The sequence below is a fragment of the Ursus arctos genome, unplaced genomic scaffold, assembly GCF_023065955.2.
Source record: "Ursus arctos isolate Adak ecotype North America unplaced genomic scaffold, UrsArc2.0 scaffold_10, whole genome shotgun sequence".
Classification (NCBI taxonomy): Eukaryota; Metazoa; Chordata; class Mammalia; order Carnivora; family Ursidae; genus Ursus; species Ursus arctos.
The window spans coordinates 43,520,146-43,543,061 of NW_026622764.1; the positions used below are offsets into that span (position 1 = coordinate 43,520,146).

Consider the following 22,916-nt stretch of genomic DNA (forward strand, 5'->3'; position numbering starts at 1 on the left):
CCTTTAGAAAGAATAGCAACATTCAAAGAAGTTTGTAGAGGGGAAGATAATACTGGTTTTAAAAATACTGGTTTTGTTGTTTTTTGCCTTGACAAATGTTCATTGAGCATTTGAAAATACATTTATGGGCTGATTAGCTGTGTGTGGAATTCAGATGAGAAGCTGAGCTGGTGACAGGGATTTGGACGCCATCAGTGTATGAATGGGGATTGAAGCATATGGGTATGGAGGATACCATTCTACCAGTCATGAGAAGTGAGACCAACAGAGGGTGAAGGAAGAGTCCTCTAACATGGAAATGTTAGAGAGTGGGACTGAGGAATAGGAACTATAGAAGAATTGGTAGGAACAGTCAAGGAGTTAGTAGGAGAACCAGAACAGTGTGTTGTAATGGAATACATTGGGGCACAGAGAATGAACATGGGGCAAATTTGCTTACACTAAATCATGGGGGAGGCAACACCTATTGGGTGGGTGGGCATATGAAAAATCTTTGGGAACTCTTGCTTAATTTTGCTGTAAACCTAAAGTGGTTCTAAAAAATAAAATCTGTCTTAAAAAAACAAATAGACTATAAAACATTACCTAAAAAAAGATTACCTAAATGTAAGTTGTAGGAAGGTGGTGTGTTTTCATCTAAACTCAGGGTTGGAAGACATAATCTGGCTTTTAATCTTACATCTTCACTTACTTGCTGTATGATGAGGGACTAGTTAACCACCTCTTTGAGTTAGGGACAAAATAAGATTCATAAATTTTTAAGTGTCTTTTCTCAACTGTTGAGTTTTATATTATTGTTTTTTCCTTAATTGAGGTTTGACTATATTTTAAAGTCTGAAGGCTTTATTTGGGCAGCAGTTGTGTATTTTTTTGACTTTTTCTTTTTAAAAAGAGTCAAATGTTATTGATTGTGAGACAGTACCCTATTGAAATTCACCTCTGCTAGGAGAGGTTTTCAGTCACATTGATGGCAGGGTGAAGATATTTGAATGCAAGATGGGAATTTGTGATGAGGGGCTATATAAATTAGAAAACTCATTGGATCACCAAATTTTACTGTTTGCCTTCCTCCCACAAGGTATTGCACCAGGATGTTTGAAAGATTAATTTACCATTAATCTCCCAAAGATTAATGATAACACAGATTTTATTCTCTTAAATTATTGTTGAAGGTTAGAGCCTACATCAGGGCCCATAACTCTCACGATGATGTTACAAAAAGTAACACATTTACAAAATGGAGTCATTTACTAATAAAAAATATTAAAATGGCATTCTTTAAATTCTTATTGATAAACTTCCCATAAATTTTAAGTAGAAGTTTTTGCAGATAGGGGTCACGGAGCTCAGTGCAATGCTTTGCTCTTTATTATTGTACACAAAGTTGCAATGATATTTAGGGACTTTTAAGAAAAATGTCAGTGTTGAAGATACCTGTGGGCCACTTTGCTCTGCCGAGAGGAGAAGGTCACAGACTCCATCTCTGGCTTTGTCTGCTCCCTTGCAAATTGAATGATTTTTGGTGGGACCTGGAGGGACCTAGAAAGAGGCTTTGGGTGACTTAGCAAAATCTGCCATTCCTTTCATAAAAAGTTTGTGTTCTACTGACAGATCATTAGAGTCATGTTTCTCTATGAAAAATAGTGCTTTTCAATGCCATCTTTCTGTCTCCTGGCTTTTTGTTATTGTTTTTTTTTTTTTTTTCTTTGCAGTTTGAAAAAGAGTTTACCGACCACCAAGAAACTCAGGCCCAATTGCAGAAAAAGGAAGCAAAGATTAATGAACTTCAAGCAGAGTTACAAGCTTTTAAGTCACAGGTAAAATACCATCTTCCTGGATTGAATTTGGGTATTGAAAGCTTACCAGGGAAGCAAAGGTCATGTCATATCTTCATAGCTCTAAATGTTTAAACTTAAATTTCACTAGTATGTTTTCATAGTATTGTTTATATGTATTTCTGTTCTGTAAACTAAAAAAAAATGACTTTGCCACTTTTTTTTTCCGTTTGCATTTTTAAGAATGTCTAAACTTTTACTAATTAGTCTGCTTCCTTATGTTTCATTTGGGTTTTGTTCTTAATGTCACATGTTTCATATGTAATCATAAAGGGTAAGGAAGTCTTTTACTCTTAGATTTGTCATTCATCACTGATCTTTATCCCACTACAGGAAATTATTGCTCGAGCTATTTATTTTTCAAAACCTTCAGCCTATGGGTACCTTGTGGTGAAAGATAACCTCTAGCTGAATGAGAACATTTTCTGATAATTTTTCAATTTCCAAAAGTAAACAGATTTAAAACAGGACAAAAAAGAGAGCAAATCTGGATTATGGAGCAGATAGCTCACATACACCCTCGACACATAAAACATTTAGATAGCGAGAAATATATCATCTGCGCGTTGTAAAATGACAGCAAGGCGGTAGAATATGCATAGCTAAATTTCTTCATGCAGATTTACATATAGGATGATGAGCAATAAGTATAGTTTTTGCTCATTTTCTTTCATCCTGATTTATGGTTATGTCGAAATAGTCTCTGATGTACCATTTCCTGTATTGGTGTACTATTTCCTATATTATTGGCTATTTTGTTTTCTTTTAAATACTTAGTGGATAGTTTTGCTACAGAGGCTGTAAGAAGATACCCAAAGAGAGAGCTATCTGTTAAGTGTTCCATTTTAGGGAAAAAAAGGCTCTTTTCTGTAAGAAAATGACTCTCACTGATCTATCTTTAGTGTGCAAGAAGGAAGTACAATTTATTGAAACTTTTCATCTTTCCTGTGTGGCTCCTTGTCTCTCCCACTACAAGAAACATTTGATTGTGTTTTATATTTCGGATTGAATTATAGACAGTGGCTGAGATATTTACGTCCAGTTTCTCTTGGTCTGGGCTAATATAAATTTTAAAAAACTTTCTTTTTAATTTCTTCTGGTTGAAGGATTGCTTGTAAATCCAATCTAAAGAATTCCTGTTGATTAAAAAAAAATCACCAACTTTGGATATATTATTGCCTCATGTGTTTTATATAAATATGGGAATGAATTTGTTTTAAAACTGAGATTAAATCCAGGAATCTCCTATGTTATTTAAAAATGTGGACAAGGATGACTATTTTTGTACTTCAGAAGCAAGCCTGGAATTAGAGTCTTGGTATCGGCCACCACGTTAATTTTTGAAGAACAACAGGAAAAAAAAAAATTTTTTTAATGGATTGGTGTGTGTTTCTCATGAAATCTATTCACTTGTCTTAAGATCCTTCTCTTTGATCAAAGCCACAATGATTATGAAGGGTATGAATTAAATATATTCTGTTATCTGTGATTTTATTCCTTTATTCACTTAACAACCAAGTAGTGTCAGGTGCTGGGGATATAATGGTGAGCAAGTTAATCACAGGGTAATCTGACCTCATGAAGGATATATTTAAGTCAACCATACTCTATCAAATGAGCTAGTATAGAGCAGAAATCCAACCATATCTTTAAGACATTGATAGTTAATTATAAAATTCATATTGAGTGTGAATATAACATTCATACTTCCTTTACATTCAGAGGGCAGTACTATCCATGTTAACAGCAATGCAGCGTAACGCTGAATTGATTCTACTTTATAGTTAATGTTTTCATTCAGATATGTTCTTTGATTTGTGGTTTTAAGTTCTTTTATAACATTTTTTCTTTGTGCTGATCTCAGATGTCGGTTTCAGGCTTTTATACATGTTTTCCATAATCGTGCCATGAAACTTGATTTATTAACATTTATTAAATGCCACCATTTGCAAGGTGTAGTGTGTGTGTGTGTATCTCAGAATTGAAGTAATTACAGGAAAATAATCATATCACAATTATCAAATCTCATCTTCTTTATAATAATTAAAATGCATTTATTCTTACCAAGCCATAGAAACAAAAGGACAAAAGTGACCAGTGGACATACTTGGCTCTTTTTCACTCCTGATTTTGCATTGCTTCTCTGTGACGTTGGACCCTGTAGAATAGCACCCCTTCCTTCACTTGTGATTCATGAATCTGTATTTGTCTGCTTTTCTCTTATCTTTAATTCATTCATCCTACATATATTTCTTCAATGGCTGTCATTTGCCAGTTGCAACTTTAAGTGCTGGAGAAAGAGTCCTAAATTCTACAGACTTAGTCACTTCCCTCATGGAGCTTATAATCTATCAAAGAGATGAATGCTAATGATTCCTTAAGTATTTAACACTTTGATAAGTGCAATCAAAGAGGAGCACAAAGTGCCATCAGTGTAGAAGGAGTGGTCAGATGAGGCTTTCCTGAGGAAAGGACATGCTGGCTAAGACTGAAAGGATCAGCAGGAATTAATTGATCCATGTGCTGAGACTCGAGTTCCAGGCAGAGGGAATAGCATGTGCCGGGGCCCTGAAGTCACTGTGAGGTTGACCGCTAGTGGAATTGTGTGTGAAAGCCACTTGAAAGGCCAGTTCACAAGGATCATGACGTGTCCCTGCAGGTCCTACTTATGAATTTCAGATTTTTTTTCTCTCAAGGTAAAGTACATGATCTGACAATACTATTTAAGTCTGTCTTGATCTTCTTATTGTTTAGCTTCTCATTTAAATGCTAGTATTCCAGAGAATTCTGTACATAGACTTTTCCTTATGCTATATGCTCTGTACATACTGAGTGAACTGACCAACTCTCATAACTTGAACTCTCACCTAGAAACTGCTGATTTTCAAAACGTCTAGACCCATACACCCATATCCTTCCTGGACATCTCCACTTGGATGGCATAACTACCAAAATAGGAAATAATATTTCACACAATTACACTTTTATGAAGACAAAAGCGAAATTCTTTAATTGGGGGAAAAAACCAACTTGGTTGGAATTTTGTTCTTTTGGCTAACCCATGTAAAATTGCTGATACTGAATTATCTTTGATTTAAAGTAATAATTTTTGAGGAAAGTGTACTTTTACATGTGTCGTAGATGTTTTTAGTCATGTCTTTTTTCCTCTTCTCCTCTAGTTTGGTGCCTTGCCCGCTGGTACAAATAACGCTTTGCCGCTGTTCAAAGAAAATGGAACTGGCCCCCCAGGACTGGCTCCTCCCCCACCACTGCCCTCTTGCGGGGGCGTGCCGCCTCCACCCCCTCCTCCACCCCCTCCTCCACTTCCAGGAATGCCACTGCCCTTTGGTGGTTCTGTGCCTCCACCGCCTCCCCTGGGATTTCTCAACGGGCGAAACTCGCCTCCTCCACCAACCCTACCATTTGGGTTAAAACCCAAAAAAGAATTTAAACCTGAAACCAGCATGAGAAGATTGAATTGGTTAAAGGTAAAACAGAACTAAATGGAAGAAAACATACTATCACTTACATTAAAATTTAATTTTATATTTACTTATATTTAATTTCTATTGGAAATCCTAATCACAGTAAATAGACAGGCATTATGTGAATTCAATAAAAGTGTTGAGACAAAGCCCTTTTCTCTCGACTAAGACCTTCTGGTTTAGAAATTTGATGAGAGTCAATAATTGTTAAATGGGATTTGATTAGTCATTAAATTGGTAACCCGGCATTATCATCATTGAACCCTATATGAAGTGTTTCTCAAAAGTACAAAGAACGTTAGTGTTCTTCAGAAATTTTCTATGTTGGTAGCCATTGGGAAAACTAAGACTAGTTTTTGGAAGTTGATATTTAGTCAGGACACAGAAATTCTGAATCCTGCAGAAAGATGGTTTCATGGTCACACAACCTTGGGTGGGGGGTGTGTAATGTATCCTGAACTTGAATTGTTGCAGTGCACACGAGCATTATTAAAGACTCTGAGAGGTATAATTAAGAAGAAACAAATTTTATTTCACTCTTCTCCAAACCCTCAACTATGTGATAGTGGAACATTTTTTTTTCCCTCCCTTAATAAAACCTTAGCTTCCTGGGGAACTTGGATTGTATTGAACACACTTTGGGGAAAAATATTACAGGGATTACTTCATAAACATCTGCTGGCAGCTAGGGGACCCTGGGTCTGAACATAGCGATTGCATTGGGACAGATGAAACACCGAACTATTTATGAATCCATCTCTCTGATTGCAGATCAGACCTCACGAAATGACTGAAAACTGTTTCTGGATAAAAGCAAATGAAAATAAGTATGAAAATGTGGATTTGCTTTGTAAACTTGAGAATACGTTTTGTTGCCAACAAAAAGGTAGGTTGAACATCGTGCTTATTCATTTTAGTACATTAACGCTGCCAATTTTTATACATTAACTTCTTGAGAGCAGTATTTTAAGAGTCCTAGACATGATATTTTTGTTTCACTAATGGTTAAATAAATTATCTAATGAAAAGAAATGTTTAAAATACAAATTTTGTTATTTGGATTATCTCATGAACAATCTTTAAAATGCAAATGGTTAATACAGAACTTTCTCCAATTTTTAGTATAATATCTTTTTTGAAGATGTTCTAAATTGGACTTTTGAAAAGGAGGATGCTTTCCCAGAGAAATTTGGCATGAGAATTCCTTTTAGTCAGTGGGACATAGAAAAACAAAATGTGAGCCTTCTTCTAGTCAGAATTTTACCTCCCTTTAATATTAGAGTGACTGTCACAATAATTAGTATGAGTCACATGGGATAGAAATACCAAATTTATAGAATACTTTGAAAGTGAGCTTAAAATAGGAGTATATGAGTAGGTTATATGATCTTTTCATTAAAAGTAAGAGCATTCATTTCCAAATTTTTTTTGCGGTAGCTTTTACTTGTTTGGTGTGATTTTTGTTTTGTTTTTAAATAACTCAAACATTATTCTTGTCTGAAAATTGGGTTTCCACTACACATGTTTCCGAGCTTATCCACTTAAGCTATTAAGCTGATTTTTAAGTTATGTAATGCTTACATTTTAGGCCTATATTACAAGACACTTAGATCCGTGATTACCTTTTAATTTTCAAAAAGGAAACTTTTCACCATAGACTATGCCACTTATGACCCTGGGCTCTTTGAGGACAGAGAGCTGGAGAACAGAGATTGTACTCCAGCTGGAGATGGGAGGCTTGCTGTAGAGAGGAGGAATTAACTTCTTAAAATACCTACTATGGGGGCACATGGGTGGCTCAGTCTGTTAAGTGTCTGCCTTTGGCTCAGGTCATGATTTTGGGGTCCTGGGATTGAGCCCCATGTCGTTGGGCTCCCTGCTTCTCCCTCCGTCTCTGCCACTCCATCACCCCATTTGTGCTCTCAAAAAAAAAAAGATACCATGTGTTAGGCACTGTGCTATGTATCTGATTTAACTTGACAACCACGGCAGTGAAAGGATATTGGAAGATATTCCTTTGAAATGCTTATAAAATATAATTGTAAATTAGAATCTCTTTCTAAAAAGTAATTGTAAGTTAGAAACTCTAAAATGTAATTGTAAATTAAGGTGGTTTTCCAGAATTTGGGATAAACCCAAAGCCTTCAGCAGATATTTTTGGGCATTGTTCTTGACCAAAACAATAAAACTGATGCATTTTGATCTTTGAAAACAGTAGGAATCTTCTCAGCAAGCTTATCCCAGGAAAACTTGTGAAGTAAGCAGATCTTAATTTTACCTTTTGATTATGGAGAATGAAGATTTTCTTTGAATAAGATTAGTGCACTCTTCAGGCAATCAAGGAAAATATATGGCAGTTAAAATGTGTATTTACATGTAAAACACTTCAGAATTTCAGATGTCATAATCTGGAATTGATTAGTTTTCCCTTTGCTTTCCTAGTAGGTACAAATGGTGGTACCTTAAAGCTATTTAAGTAATATTGCCATCCAGCTACACTCTTTTTTTTTTTTCCTCTTTACTCTGATTACTTTCTTAATTAATGAGCCTCAAAAGGGAAACTTGTTAGCATGTCTTTAATTTAGCTGTAGTGCTAGCCCTAAATGAAATAATTGGACCTTTAAAAAATTCTTAAGTCATCTAACTTTAGCCTTGAGATTCAAGGTTGAAGAAAAAAAAAACACAATGTATTTGCTGACTCAAATATCGGTTATAAAGAGTAAGGTGAGGGAAGGATGATCTCTTTCTGAGTGTTCTGTATTTCCATGCTTCTCTGCCTTTGGACATGCTGTCCCCTTGGCCCAGAGTCTCTCATCTGACTTAGAGGCTGGCAGAGGCCCCTGACTTCTATGGTCCCAGCTCAAATGCTACCCTCTTTCTTCTGTGACAGTGGAGTATATTTCCATGGTGATCAGAAAAGTTGGGAGATCCCAAGGTTATCACCCTGGGCGATGCCAACATTTCACAGTGGCAACAGGAAACAAGCTGAGAAGGTGACAACTTTTTGTCTGGATTTTAAAGAATAATTCCTAGAAAACGTTATTCAAGGAGAATTAAGAGTGCCTTTTAGCATGACTAGTACTTTAGTATTTTATTGGAAAACAAAATTGTTGCTTTCAGAAAAGCAGGATTTCCTATAACTATTATGTAGAAAAGACGAGGAAGGAAGGCCAGAGAAGAGTATGTGGAAAGCTTAGACAAGACCGAAGACTGCTCGTGTGGATATGTTTCTCCTTTCTCTTTATTCACGGCCTGGCCCTTGAGGCTTTAGGTACATACCTTAATTTTTTGCCTGTCTCCCATGACTCCGGAGGTTACTTTGAATCAATTTTGTGATTTCTGCAGAATTCAAAAATACACCTAGTCACTTATTATTCAGTCCAAGGTGGCCCCTACAGTTGCTCTCTGCCCCCCAGCTAGCAGAGGAAGGTAGAGGCATTGCCTCCTGGTTGATTTTCATCATTGGTTTGCATCACAGCTTAACAGGGAAGGACTCAGCATTCTCATCATTGGAGACTCTACAGGGTTTTTAGAGAACTAGCCTATCTGTTTTTCGTTGCAGTAATTCTTTTGTTGAAGAACCAGGGCATTTTGTGACAACATGGATGGACCTTGAGGGCGTTATGCTAATTGAAAATAAGTCAGACAGAGAAAGACAAATACTGTATGACTTCTCTTTTAGTAGAAACTCAAAACAACAAACAATAAAAGCGAACTAAGCTTATGATACGGAGAATAGATTGGTGGTTGCCAGAGGCGTGGGTAGGGGAAATGGGAGAAGTGGGGTATAAATTTGTTAAAAAACCCAGAGCTATTTCTCTGATTACAAAGGTAGCAGTTCCATCCCAGGAATTTACAATGGTAAATGCCAATCAGTTGTGCTCCCTAAACATTTGAAACCGGTAGAAAGAAAAAAAAGGAACTGAATTCGATCATTTACTCTCTATCTGTTCTAATCACATACTCTCTCCTTTATTTTTTTTTTTATTTTTTATTTTTTTACTAATTATTATTTTTTCTCACTGAAGACACTGCTTTGGGTTTTACAAACTTTCAGGTTAAGATGACTGGGTTTTAGTGGTCTTATACCCTGAAAGTTGGAAAAGGAGGAGGGCCTTATGGTGGCCCAATAGTACCCGTAGAGCCCCTGTGGTGGACCACTCAGGGAGTGGTCTTCACGTTACCTTGCCTAATCAGGACCACATCTCTGCTGAGATTTTTCTTCTGCACAGCAATGCTAACTCCCCAGAATACCACCCTGGCCCATGCTCTGGTAGACATAACAAGATATTCTAGGTATGAGCTTGGACGTTTCCACTTGATTTGGGTTGTTCTTTATTATATGCCCCCCCCCATTAGATTTTAATAATGTTGTCTTTTAAACTAACCTCCCTGTGATGTTTGTAACATTGCTTTAATAGGAAAGTGCCTGTGCCCTATCTTGAGGAGTACAGGAAACTCTTTCAGCCTTTTCCTCTGAAATCAACATGTTTCCCTGATGCAGTTGTATCACATTTTCTTTCATACCTTATTTTGCTCTCAGGTATCACTTTGGTTTCCTTGCCTTTCTCAGTCCTAAATTTTTGAGTTCTATCTTAACTTTCCATATTTTAAATTCTTCTGAAAATAACATGTAGGCATTTTCCCTCATATTTTTCTTTTTTTCATTCTTTCTCATCCATTGCTCCAACCTGTTCTCTTTCCTATATTTGGCTACCACGGTTCAAGTCAGCAAATATTTATTGGCTATATGTTGTATCCTAGGCCTTGTGTTTGGCACTGGGGACACTGTAGAGAGAAGGGCAGACATGTGCCCATTCATGTGTTGCTTTCACAATCTCCGTGAAACTGTCAAGTTCTCCGTCAAGTTGAAGCATAAGAACGAGGAATGGAATGACAAATGTTGATTTTGATTCAGAAAGGACTGCCATGTTGTACTCTCTTGGGCTCCTGTTAAAATTTAACAAGATTATAAAAGAAAATTGTGTATATATCTCTTTGAAATTTAAACACAGTATTCATATATCGAACATTTGGTATCATCAAAATAATGCTAATGACCTGCGTATTTTTTACCAGATTGGAAGCATCTGTTGGCTAATTTTTACAGGCTGTTGGAAAATGGATTCAAGTATATTAACAGGTTATTGGTGTTGGATATATCAACTAAAATTAATATTAATTACTTTCATTATTCACAAACTGTTCGCTTAATAGGGATTAAAGGGCTTTCTGAAAGTACGTGAATAGTCTAATTCACTTAGACTGATTTATTGTAAAAATGTGATTCCACAATTGTTAGCTTTCTGAAGTAATCACATTTTATAACAGGTGCATCCTATTTGCCAGATAGGGCCAATAAACTGGTTTATAAATAATTTCTCAACTGAACAGTTATGGCATATGGAAACAGTTAATGGATTATGCACTTAAAAACAAATCAAGCTTAGATTTCTGACATCATAGTTCAGTGGACAAAGTATTGGGGTAGGGAGTGATAAACAATGGATTATCCCAGGGACTTGGCTGTGTTCAGGATGTTGCTTTGTATTTGAAACACAATTTATTCCTCTGTATGAACAAAAGTGTATAAAAAAAAATCCTAAACTACCTCACAAGCCTACATTAAGAGGAATAATATAATTTATAACAGAGTGTTTTTTTCCGGAATGTGTGTTAATAAAGAGGTGATGCCAAGATGAATGCAACATATCTTAAAGTTTTCTGAAGAGACATTTGACAAACACTAATTTGGAAAGATTGAGGAGGAAGTCCATGAAGAATGAAATATTTCCTTAGGGATTTATCCTTTGGTTCTTGTCTGAATCTGATAATAACTAAGGACTTAAAGAAATGATAGGATAGGTCAGGAATGTCTTGCTTCACCATTAGAAAGTATCTCATTGTTACCAATTATTTGTATTTTGTGTTGGGTTGCCAAAGAAACAGAAACGTATTCTGAAAGCTTTAAAGAAATAGCACTTAGAGAAAAAGGCTAAAGAGAGTGGGTTTATTTAGCCTGGAGCCACAGGCAACTTTCAAGTCCCAGAATGCTCTAGTTACATGCTTAGTTATACAGCATATCTTTGGCAGGCTGCGACTGGAGTTTTAAAGGCTCCTGTAACTAGGCATATTACTTGTACAGAAGCTACAAGCAGAAAGGGAGGAGGCTTAGATGTGTGTGCATGGGGGGGGAGGAGGTGCCCATAAACATATCTCCCTCCCCACCTCTGCTTTTTTCCTCTTCTCTCTTTTCCTTTTAACATTGGAGAGAGGAATGGTACTGGGGAGCCCTGGATTCATTGGAGTCACTTGACTAGTAGTAGATTGGGGTAAACTGTGTTCCTTCTAGATTGGTGTTTTAATTCTGTAGTTTGCACCTGTAGCTGTCCTCTCGACAACATTGTAAGGTTGTTACATTTTATTGTCCTCAAACATTTTTTTTTACCCTCAGGATTTCCTGTATCTTCTTTCTTCTCCCCCATTGACTCTGGGCATCTTCTGTTGGCCCCTGGTTGCTCAAAGGACACGTCCCTATTTCAGGCGGTTCTTTTTTTGCCTTGTCTGCATTATGTTCTAGCGCTCAAGTCTCCCACTCATCATTAGCGTACAGTATCATTCACCTGAAAATACAAAGGAGACTCACCCTTCTGAATGCACGATTTTAATCTTAATATTTGTAAATCTGGCTGTTCACTGCCCCCTTCCTCTCCCTGTTCTGCATTCTTCCCTGTCCCCCCATGCCTACCTCCACACACTTTTGCCAGGCTTGGAGGAGATAGGACCACGTGGCGTTCATTTTGCACCCGGATGCCACCACTGGAGCTCGAGAGCGTGGGGTCGTGGTAGGAGAGTCCGAAGGAGATAGGGGTAGGAGGCTTCCTGATGCATTGTGTGCTGTCGGAATTGGATACTAAATAAACAATGTAGTAAATTCTTTTGTAATGGGGAAAAAAAAAACCTCTTTATGAAAATGACTTTTTCACCTTGAATTTCCTAAGTTAGATTTAGAGGTAATTATATATTTGTATTTAGGTGAGCTGGGTGTGTTTTGTCCCTCAAAGTTAAATCGTTTAGTCACAGTTTATGATCTGTAACACGTTCTGTGCATTTAACACAAGCATTCACGGATTTCCTGGCATCTAAGGAGAAACACCAGGTTAGAAACCTTTGGTTATCATGACTGTCACTTGTCTGGTTGTCTGTGTCTTTAAAGAGTGGTTATTTCCAAGTCTTAACTTGGGGTCTTTGAACTTGGATGAAGAAAAAAAAAAATCATACTTTTGCTAACCTCTAATCGAAATTTAACTTTTCCTTTAATTATAAATATAGGCAACAAACACATCACCTATGCCATTTCTACCTGTAAAATTTATATATACTTTTATTTATATCCCATTAGAATTATTTCAGATATATTAAAATACTATTGAAACTCCTCACTACTTCAAAGTTAGGGTAGTTGTGAGACCTGCAGCTAGATGTTGTTTAATACATTCACAAAGAAGCCTGTTTTGTCAGTTGGGTCTTCCAAGAGCAGATGCTGAGAGGTTGGAGCACAGGAGGGGTTTTTAGGGGGTATGCCGTGGGTAATGCCTGTGAAGGGTAGAAGGTGGGGAAAGCAGGAGTGGGTAAGAAGAACCTTAAGCCATGATGTAATATGACAAATTCTCAGCCATCCTAGTTGGGAGGGAGCTCTGGAGCAGAGTGCCTGTTAGGGGAGTCCTGGGAGGGCCCTGGTAGCCCGGGCTAGTGCTCCTGCCATGCTCGGCCATTGGCTCAGGGTGCCCAGGAATCGCGTGGTCTGGACTCAGAAGCCAGGGAGCCTCCTGAGGGTGGTAACAGCGTGGACCTTGCCAGCCAAGTGCGCTCCTTCCTAAAGGGAGATCTACGTATTTTATTTTCTGCATTTAACAATTATTCTGAGAAGCGGTCCAGTTCCTTAATTCAAGGGACCAGTACATTATTTGTAATTTATCCAACTAGGAATTCCTTTTTATGGTGACTTTAACATCAGGTTGTCCGTTTTGGGGTCCACTTTAATAGACTAATGTATTTCTTAATAAAAACACATATCAAATCTGGCAAAAATACAAAACTCCTTAATTAGATAATAATACAACAGTATTGATGATATATATATCTTTTGTTTTTTTAGCAGTTGTGTGTACTTCCTATATCTTATTTTTTCCCCAAAACAATCCTGCGGAAGAACCAAGGCAAATATTGCATAGATTTTATATGTAAGAAAAAGTTACACTCTTCAAGCGAAGTTGAGCTAAAAGGAGCTGCCACTCTGAATGGAATACAGATCTGAGTCTAAAGCCATTGCCCCTCTGCTGTGCCGCGCTGGTTCTCTGATTAAAAGAAATCCTATTATGTTTTATTTAAAGTGCTCTTCTTTGATTTAAAATAATTTCCCTCTCATCTCCCGCCACCTTACCGCTGCCCCACAGCAGTTCACCCTCATCCCACAATTTATATTAAAGGCTTTAAAAACTTGCCATTTTTTATTAAGACCGTCTTTCATCATTTGGTCCCTCTATTCACTTCTGTAAGTATTTGAGCTGTAAATACTAACACCATGCTGTGGCGTGTACAGGCGGAGAGAGGGACTGTGGAGTCCCCCCCCCCCCACACCCGTGTATGACCCCGGCTTTGGCAGCTGTAGTTCTTTATAAAATGGGGGACATGATATCCATCTCACAAGGTGATGTGAGGATTATAGCATGAAGATTTTAAAGCATCTTTTGCAATGCCCAGCTCATTGTAGTTGATCAGGAATTATTAGCCGAAATTAAATTTTGAGAATGCGGGCTCATTTCCAGTTGTAAAATTTTGTGTACCTCTTCTGAATCTCTCTCGTGACCTGGACAGCTTTAGCCCCACTTCCAAATGAAGCCTTTCAAACCATAGGACTGCTGAGTTGATTGACCTATGTTAGTGGCCACTTCAGAAGATTTATTTCTGTAACACTGATTCATACCATCAGTTTTAGAAAACAATAGATTCTGTACATCCTGTTTCTTTCATTTTCGTGTATGTCTTCACTGTCAAAGGCTTTATTAAGTTCAGGGAGAGGGAGGGATCTGTTGAATCAGGCATAAAGAACCGTTTGTTTTGGTTTTTTTTCTTAATTTTTCTGAGTTTTTACATGATTTCTTTCAGTTTATAGATCATTAATGGAGCTGAGCCAATAATTTTTGTGATTTTATGAAATTTAAAAACTGAGAATCTTAACTTTTAACTTGGTGTGATTTGGGTTTCGAGCTTTGAGCTAATGATTTGAGTGTGAACTTGAAAAGCTCAGTCTGTATCTTATAAAACCTGACTGGTTCTTGTTAATTATTCATGATTATTTTTGACAGTTATTTACGGTTTCAAAGATTAGCGAGGATACTATGTATGGCTTAATGTAATTACAGAACTGGGATGCATTAAGGCCTAGGGGACGTGTAGTTGATAGGCAAATACAAGAGCCAAGTAGAGCTTATGGCCTAAATTCTCCCCAGGGTTTGCAGGAAGGGTGATAACTGTTAATTTTGTTATTTTCATAGAGTGCTAGCAGAAGGTTCAGAGGAGTGATAATTTTTCAGGAATAGATTTTTTTTTCCCTCCTCCTGCTTTATGATATAAGCTAAAGAAATGATTTAGGCGAACCATATACAATTGTTGAAGTTCCACTGTTCCAACATATTAAGAACTTCGAGTGGTTCTGCCCAATTCTTGTTTCCTAAAGTGGTGACTTATAAAGGAAATACATAGAGCTGTCTTTATAACTTAATTGATAATGAATATTGGTATTTCTACTTTTCTCATTGCATGTCAAATAATCGGTAAGGGGGGTGAAACTCCTGAAGTGAGAGGTATTTATTTTAGAATGTCTTACAGCCTCCAAATCTAAGATTGGAGGGCAACCTTGGAAATTTACGTGCTGTATTAGTGTATATAAATCAGTGTTTTCCGTTGATTCTGTGAAGAGCTTTGCCTGCAGGAAACAGTACCCAGCTAAAAGTGATTTAGACAAGAAGTCTGGTGGTTGGTTGTCTTCAGATTTGGTACCTTCAGCATCCCAGTATGTTGGGACTCAGGATTAGCTTCTCCACTTTCTTAGCTTTCTGTCCATTTCCAACATAGGGTAGAGAGGAATCATTATGCTCACAAATGGGGCTTTGTATTAATTTTCTATTGCTGCTATAACAAATTACTGTGAATTTGACAATTAATGCAAATTTACTGTTTTACAGTTCTGTTGGAAGTGCATCATGGTCTCACGGGGCTAAAATCAAGGTGTCAACAGGGCTACATTCTGGGGGCTCTAGGGGACAGTCTGTCCCCTTCTTTGCCTTGTCTAGCTTCTAGAGCTGCCCATGTACATGGCTTCCTTAATTATATCCTTCTCAGACTCTTTTTGAAGAACCATGGGATTCAATTGGGTGCACCTGGCTAATCCATGCTAATGTCCCGGTCTTTGGGTCTCTAACCTTAATCACATCTGCAAAGTTCCTTTTTCCCCCTAAGGTAACATATTTATGGTTCTAGGGATTAGAATAGGGTCATCTTCCACAGAGGAGGACGGGGTGCTAGGATGAGTGGTTGTCATAAAATTGCAACATTTCACAAGGTACTTGGCCCTGTTAATTCCACTCATTAAAATTACGTGTGTCTCCTTCAGCTTTCCGTTCCTTTTACAGGAATGCCGTCTCAGGGTCCTGGGGCATTTTAACTTTATAAATTATTTGTTCTGTTCACTAAGTGTTATTGAGCTTCAGATCTTTATTAATCTCATTAACATGTTTTTGTTAACACAGCTAAGTGCCTTTCTGGAATTCCTTATATATGTCTTTCTAAGTGCCAAGAAAGATTTTTTTTCCTTTCTTCAAATATTACTGTATTTAATTAATGGGCAACAGGTATCACAGTCTATGTATTTCCTAGCTTGTAATGCACACTATAAAGTTTATTTTTTCTTCTGAGAAATTATTAAATTCTGTGTGTGTGTGTGTGTGTGTGTGTGTGTATTAACCCAGAAACACCCTCCAAAAACCTAAAGAACCATTGGTATTTAAAAAAAATTGGTGGGGTACCTGGGTGGCTCAGTCGGTTAACTGTCTGCCTTCTGCTCAGGTCATGATCCCAGTGGTCCTGGGATCGAGTCCCTGCTTCCAGCTCCTTGCTCAGTGGGGAGTCAGCTTCTCCCTCTCCCTCTGACTTCCCCTTCCTCCCTCCCCCATGCTCTCGCTCCCTCTTTCACTCTCAAATGAATAAATAAAAATCTTAAAAAAAAATAAAATAAAAACAAATTGGTTCTTTACTCTTACTTGTTACAATGTATTTTAAGAAAGAAAGACTAGTTCTAATTTAGAAAAATGTGTACTGTTTTATACATTATTAACTCTTGGGAGATAACTTATGATTACATTATTAGTTTTCTACACTGTTGAAAAACAATTTCCTCACTTTGAAGTTTAGTTAAATATTTTAAAATCCAGATTGTTACTCTTGTTCTACCGATGTTTCACAACATATTTGTATCTGAATAATTCTTGTTTTGTGATAGAGACCCTGAGAAGAGGGATGTTTTCCTGGTCCAGATATTACTCAGACCTCATAAGCATCTGTAAATGGATATGAACATATAATTTCATTACAACCTGGAAAATATATATTGGTATAATTGCATATTTTACTGGGCAATTTCAAATACAATATATAAAAAGTTTATTTTAATTGGAAAAAATTCATCACTGAGGAAATCCCATTTATCAGAAACATCTAATGCAATCACATTTCACACAAAATAAGCAATTTATTTTAATTTAATTGTTGGCTCTTACTCATTTGCCGGTCTACTCTTCCATCATGACACTGCCTTAGCCTCATTCTTCCCGAAGCAGAGCTCTTCTTCCTCCGTTCATCTTCTTTTCTTTTTCAATTAGAGAACCAATTATTTTTCAGGGTTTCACAGGTCACAGTGGGACAGTTTGGCGCTCTGCTCCCGTAGCATAAGAGTCAACCCAGAAGTGTCGAAATGGCCAGCGTAATAATTGTGTTTGTTTTTAAATGAGGGATATTAGTGTTTGGAGATTTAATGTGTGTCTGTTTTAAAATTATACTTTTTCTGAATAATACTTTCCTCAAGTTTTATTGTGCTTCATTTCACATCTTGCCTATCTATAGAAAAGTGAATAGGAGCTTTTTCCACTGACCAGTCATTTGTATTTCCATTACCCGCTGTGGTAGATTGAGCCGTGTTTTCAGTGCTGATAGCCAGGAAAGCAACAGTCGTGTCAGCTTCAGTGTGGTAACGATACTGTTGTCATAGAATTTCCTAGATGTGTGTGTGTTTCGTAAACTTACATGTTTATGAAAGAATATCCTTCCATGAAGCAGATAATCCAAAATTGATCACCCCTGGATTGTGACTTCATTTTTTACTGTCTGTTTTCCTCTGCAAGATTGTTGAGTACAGAGAAGGCAACTGACGGGATCATTCCATGCCCATTTTTGTATCTCTGAGGTGTGCTTTATCAAAAAAGCTATTTTCGTGAATATGTTCTTAATGAATAAACGTAACTTACAACCTCAATAAATCAAAATTTCTCATTATTCTTGATTATATTAGGGTTGTAAGAAGTCCAGAACAGCTGTTGGAAGCAAAAAGCAATGAGAAAAAGGAGCTGACTTAAACAGTACAGGGAAAGGAGCGCCTGCTCGGCCCCAGTAACTGTGGCCGGTCCTTGCATGGTGAGATTTAGGCTTTCATCTCCTGTTCACATGCAGAGGCTGAGGCTCAGAGAAGTTAAACATCTGGCGCTCTAGGTCGCTGAAGTCAAGAATTCACTTCTTCCTGACGTCATACCTTGTGTTCTTGCCCCTATCTCCTGGTTAGACCGAAACGGGAAGAGGGAGAGTGTGTCAAAGTCCACATGCACTGGTATGGAAATGACCTTGATGTCAGCTCCCCTGACTACCTGTGTGGCACAGTGACCTCTTCTCTTGCTCCTTTAACCTTTGGAAGCTCTAATAACCATTTCATCCGTTACCTGTGTACTTCCAACCTTTTTTTCCCTTAAATACCTTTTGTGTTGTTTTCTCCTGTTCTTCCTCTTCCTAAGACAGTAATGCCAGCTGTCTTCAGATTTTCCACCCCTACAAATAGCACATTTATCATATCCCATGTGTGCACGCATTCTAAAGGATTAAAAAGAAAAAAAAAAAAAACTTCTGTTATTGGTAGCTTTTTGGGGTCTGGTCCAACTTGTATTTCTAGCTGTATTCTTCCTGTTATTTTTTTCTGCTTTATACACTAGACTTCAGTAACTTTGGTCTATTTTTTCACCAAGTTTGGCTGTGCATCTCATTGCCTCTCCCTGTGTCTTCATCATTTAGCCTGAATGTTTTAATTTGCGGTCTCTACCCATTCTTCATCTCCTAGGAAAGTTCCCCGCGGGAGCTGCTGCTGCGGCCGCCTTATTGGCGGGATGCCTTCCGCCAGGGTGGGCACTGGAGAACTTGCCTGGGTTCTGCCCCTGGCTGCCGCCTGGCATGCAGGCTTTTGCTTTCACATGGTTGAACCCTTTCTCTTTTCCTGGGAGCGTGCCAGAGCCTCTGGAAACCCTTCCTTCTCCTGTTGCTCTGCTCGCTCACTTCATCTCGTACTACCTTTGTTCTTTTTCTTCAGCCACATTGGAGAGCCCCCTGATACGCCCCCAGAAGTTCCCTTCCTTGGACATGGAAGAGGAAAAACGAAGTCTCTTACCATCTTGAGTCTTGACTCCAATGTCACCTTCGCAGTGAGGCTCTTGCACTTGCTTTCCTACTCAGCACTGCCACAGTTTTCCATGCGCTCCGCCCCTCTGTCTCCGTGCCAGTTCTTTCTACCCAGTTTGTTGTTTTCTTTGTAAAAATCATTTATCAACTTCTAACATATTCTTATTTACTGAGCATATGTTTGTCTTGTTCTTTCTTTGCCCTCATTGGAATTTAAACTCCTTTAGGGGAGGGGTCTTTGTTTTCCTTTACTGCTGTATTGCTATCACCTAACAGAATGCCTGACACATTTGTGGGGAGTGGATGAATGTTTGCCGAATGAATGAATGATTTCTCATTCCTTTAAAAGAGAAATACGATAATTTCATCCTCCTCCAACAAGCTCTTTTTTTTTTTTCATTTTAAACAAATAGGAATTTTGGATGGAGAGTAGAAATATTTAAGCGGTCAAGACTCCAATTAACTCTGCCACTGATGACTGTAGCTCTGATTGAAAGACAAGCTCTTCTGTAAATTAGGTTAAAAAAAATCAGAACAACAAAAGTGATTGAGAGTGGGATAGGTTCAGGATCTAGATGCTGAAATGACTGACCTTTCTTGCTTGGTTTAGCAGCAGGAATCTATATAAGAAGGAGGAAAGAGTTGAGGTAAATTCTGTCTTATTGTTGGATGGACCTTGATTCCATGTGTGCAAACCACGAATAAGTGTTAAAAAACAGATTGTAACACATTTATAGTTTTTTCTCCCCCCTGAAAATTGCACCTTTGTTAGGTATTGATTTTTTTCTTTTTTGGTAGATGAAATTCATATCACATAAAAACCATTTTTAAGTGAATAATTCCTTGGCATTTAGGACATTCACAACGGGGTGCAACCACCACTTGTCTAGTTTTAAAACATTTCCATCAGTCCAAAGTGAAACCCTGTACCCATTAAGCAGTTTCTCCCCCTTCGTTCTTTCTCTCCAGCCCTGGCAACCACCGATCTGTTTTCTGTCTGTGTGAATTTATACTGGCTGTTTCATATAAATGGGAGACCCACAATATGTGACCTTTTTGTGTCTGGCTTCTTCCACTTAGCATGATAGTTTTTAGGATCATACACGTTGTAGCAGGTATCAGTACTACATTCCTTTTCTGTATATACTCTTGCCTGTATATACCATCCTGTGTGTATATGAAGTTTTTATTCGTTCTTTGCATATTGAAACTGCCCCCCCCCCTTCTGGGCTATTGTGAGTAGTGTTGCTATGAACATGTGTGAACATGTATTTGTTTAAATACCTGTTTTCCATTCTTTGGGTAACAGATTTAGGAGTGGAATTGCTGTATCATGTGGTAATTGTGTATTTAGCTTTTTGAGGAGCTGCCAAACTGTTTTGTACAGTGGCTGAGTCTTTTTACATTCCCTCCAGCAATGCATAAGGGTTCTAATTTCTCCACATCCTTGCAAACACTTCTTTTCTTTTCTTTTCTTTTCTTTCTTTCTTTCTTTCTTTCTTTCTTTCTTTCTTTCTTTCTTTCTTTCGTGTTGACTTTAAGCTTTTAAAATATTCAAAATTTACTGAAGCTATTCTTTTTTTTTTTTTTTTTAAAGATTTTATTTATTTATTAGAGATAGAGACAGCCAGCGAGAGAGGGAACACAAGCAGGGAGAGTGGGAGAGGAAGAAGCAGGCTCATAGCGGTGGAGCCTGACGTGGGGCTCGATCCCATAATGCCGGGATCACGCCCTGAGCCGAAGGCAGACGCTTAACCGCTATGCCACCCAGGCGCCCCTGAAGCTATTCTTATATAAAGATTTGATTGGGCATAAGGAACTCAAGTGTATTAACTCTTCTTACAGAGGCTAATACAAGTTTATTGGGATACAAATAATAATATTGCAAATTTGAACAGTGATAGGATTCAAAGGTTTTATGACTGGGAAGCTTGCAAGTCGACATGAAAGATACATGTGTTATGGGTTATTCTATATTATAACTATAAAATATTATATATGAGTGAAGTGTATATGAAATAATCTGTTTAAAATTTTGTGAAGATAGTTAACTAAAGGGCTATAATTTATTCATTATAAAATAATTATGTTACAGAAAGTTTAGAAATGGATGAAAGAAAAAAGTACCACCCTAAACTCTACTACTACCCTACCTGAAATCAATGTAGGGTTTTCCTGTATTCCCTTTTATCTTTTCAAAATGTGTGAATGTGATATATTTTCGTGTTATTTGCACATATGCATTCTATGCCATTAAACAGTTCTTACAATATCTTGACTGACCATATGGTATTATATCTAGTCATTATATCACAACTACTATACATATTTAAAACTCTATTGATTGAAACTGGATTAATTAGAAAAGTTCTCACGAGGGGAGGTAGCTTCATCTTGCTGACCCCATGCAAACTTTCTTCTTTGCTCTAGTGACTTTTCCTTTGAGAAATACCTTCTCAGACTTTCCAGATTAGGATAGATCCCTTTGCAATTCAATCCCATGTAGTTACTTTTCATTCATAGCACTGGTTTGTGATTCTCATGAAATTCTTATTTGTGTGTTTACTTAATGTTCTCTTTTCCTAATGGACTGTACTGTAGTCTTTCCATGGGTAGAACTAGGTCTGCCTTCTGCCCACTATATTCCTTTCACTGAGGCCAGTATCTGATGCTCACTGTTGCTTCATAAGTTTGTTGGATGGGTTAGTGAATGAACACACAGGGAGAAGGAGAAAAAGTGTGAGTAAAGGCATGGGCATGTGTGCTGGGTGTATTTGGGGAAATTTGTCAGCTTGGGAGCTAAGGAGTAGTAATGGTGTGTACTTCAGTTTCTGCGGGGATTGAGGGACAAAGATGGGGCAATGTCACTGGAAGATGAACCAGGATACAGTTGTGTCCATATTATGGAGGTCTTTGTATGGAAAATCCAGGCATTTAAGTTTAGCTCTATAACATAAACATTAATAATTTAAAATATTAAATATATTAAATTTTGTTACAAACATTGAAATGTATTGAATAGAGATACAATGTGATTCAATCTCTGCTTTGGTTTGACAACTCTGTATTGGACAGCTCTGTGTTGTAGTAGGTAAAATCTGCAGGCTGGGGTACCGTAGAGAGAACCACTCTAATTACCCGGAAAATTGCTGTTGAAGTCCTGAATCTAGGTTCCTTCCATGGGAGTACAATAGATATGAGAGACAGTTGTGGAAGTATAATCAGCCAGGTTTAGACCATCATTAGCTGGTGGATTTTGGAAAGCGTTGTGGCACATAGGCTGATTGAGGGTTAATAGTGTGAATTAAGTTGGTGTCTGTAGATTTTAGGCTGAAGATAAATAGCTTTTATTTTTACCCAGTTGACTTGAGATACTGTTATGGATCCTCATTATAGGTTATATCATAGGCTGGCAAAGCTTTTTTGTTTAAGTCCACATAGGGAATATTTTAGTCCCCTGGGCCATGGGATCTTTGTTATAGCTACTCAGTTGTGCCAGTACAGAGCAAAAACAGCCACATCCTCTGTGTAAACTGATGGTCATAGCTGTGTTCTAGTAATATGTTATTTACAAAAAGCAGCCCAGACTTGGCTCATGGGGCTGTAGTTTATTGAGCTCTGGGTTATATTATTGAGCTTTTTTTTTTTTTTTTTTAAGATTATTGTATTAAACTATAGTGGATCCCAATGTGGATTATGTGATTTCCTTTGACAATGACCACTAACTGGAAGTAGGACTGGAGAAATGGACTGTTGCATTTACTTAGGTTTGGCAATTCACCTCATAGACATTTGTGACTAAATGACACAGAAGTAAGATGGA

At 37.6% G+C, this 22,916-nt stretch overlaps 1 protein-coding gene across 3 annotated transcripts in view; it reads left to right on the forward strand.

Moving 5' to 3' along the window:
- Positions 1–22,916, forward strand: part of DIAPH3 (diaphanous related formin 3) — a 474,831-nt gene that overhangs the window by 171,824 nt on the left and 280,091 nt on the right. For all 3 annotated transcript variants that reach the window (XR_008957915.1, XR_008957918.1, XM_057308188.1), the window contains 3 exons: positions 1,713–1,817; positions 5,015–5,323; positions 6,092–6,206. Coding sequence is in view for 1 of the 3 variants with exons in the window: in XM_057308188.1 (XP_057164171.1) it covers positions 1,713–1,817; positions 5,015–5,323; positions 6,092–6,206 (529 nt within the window). In the remaining 2 variants the exon portion in view is untranslated. The remainder of the gene's footprint in view (positions 1–1,712; positions 1,818–5,014; positions 5,324–6,091; positions 6,207–22,916) is intronic.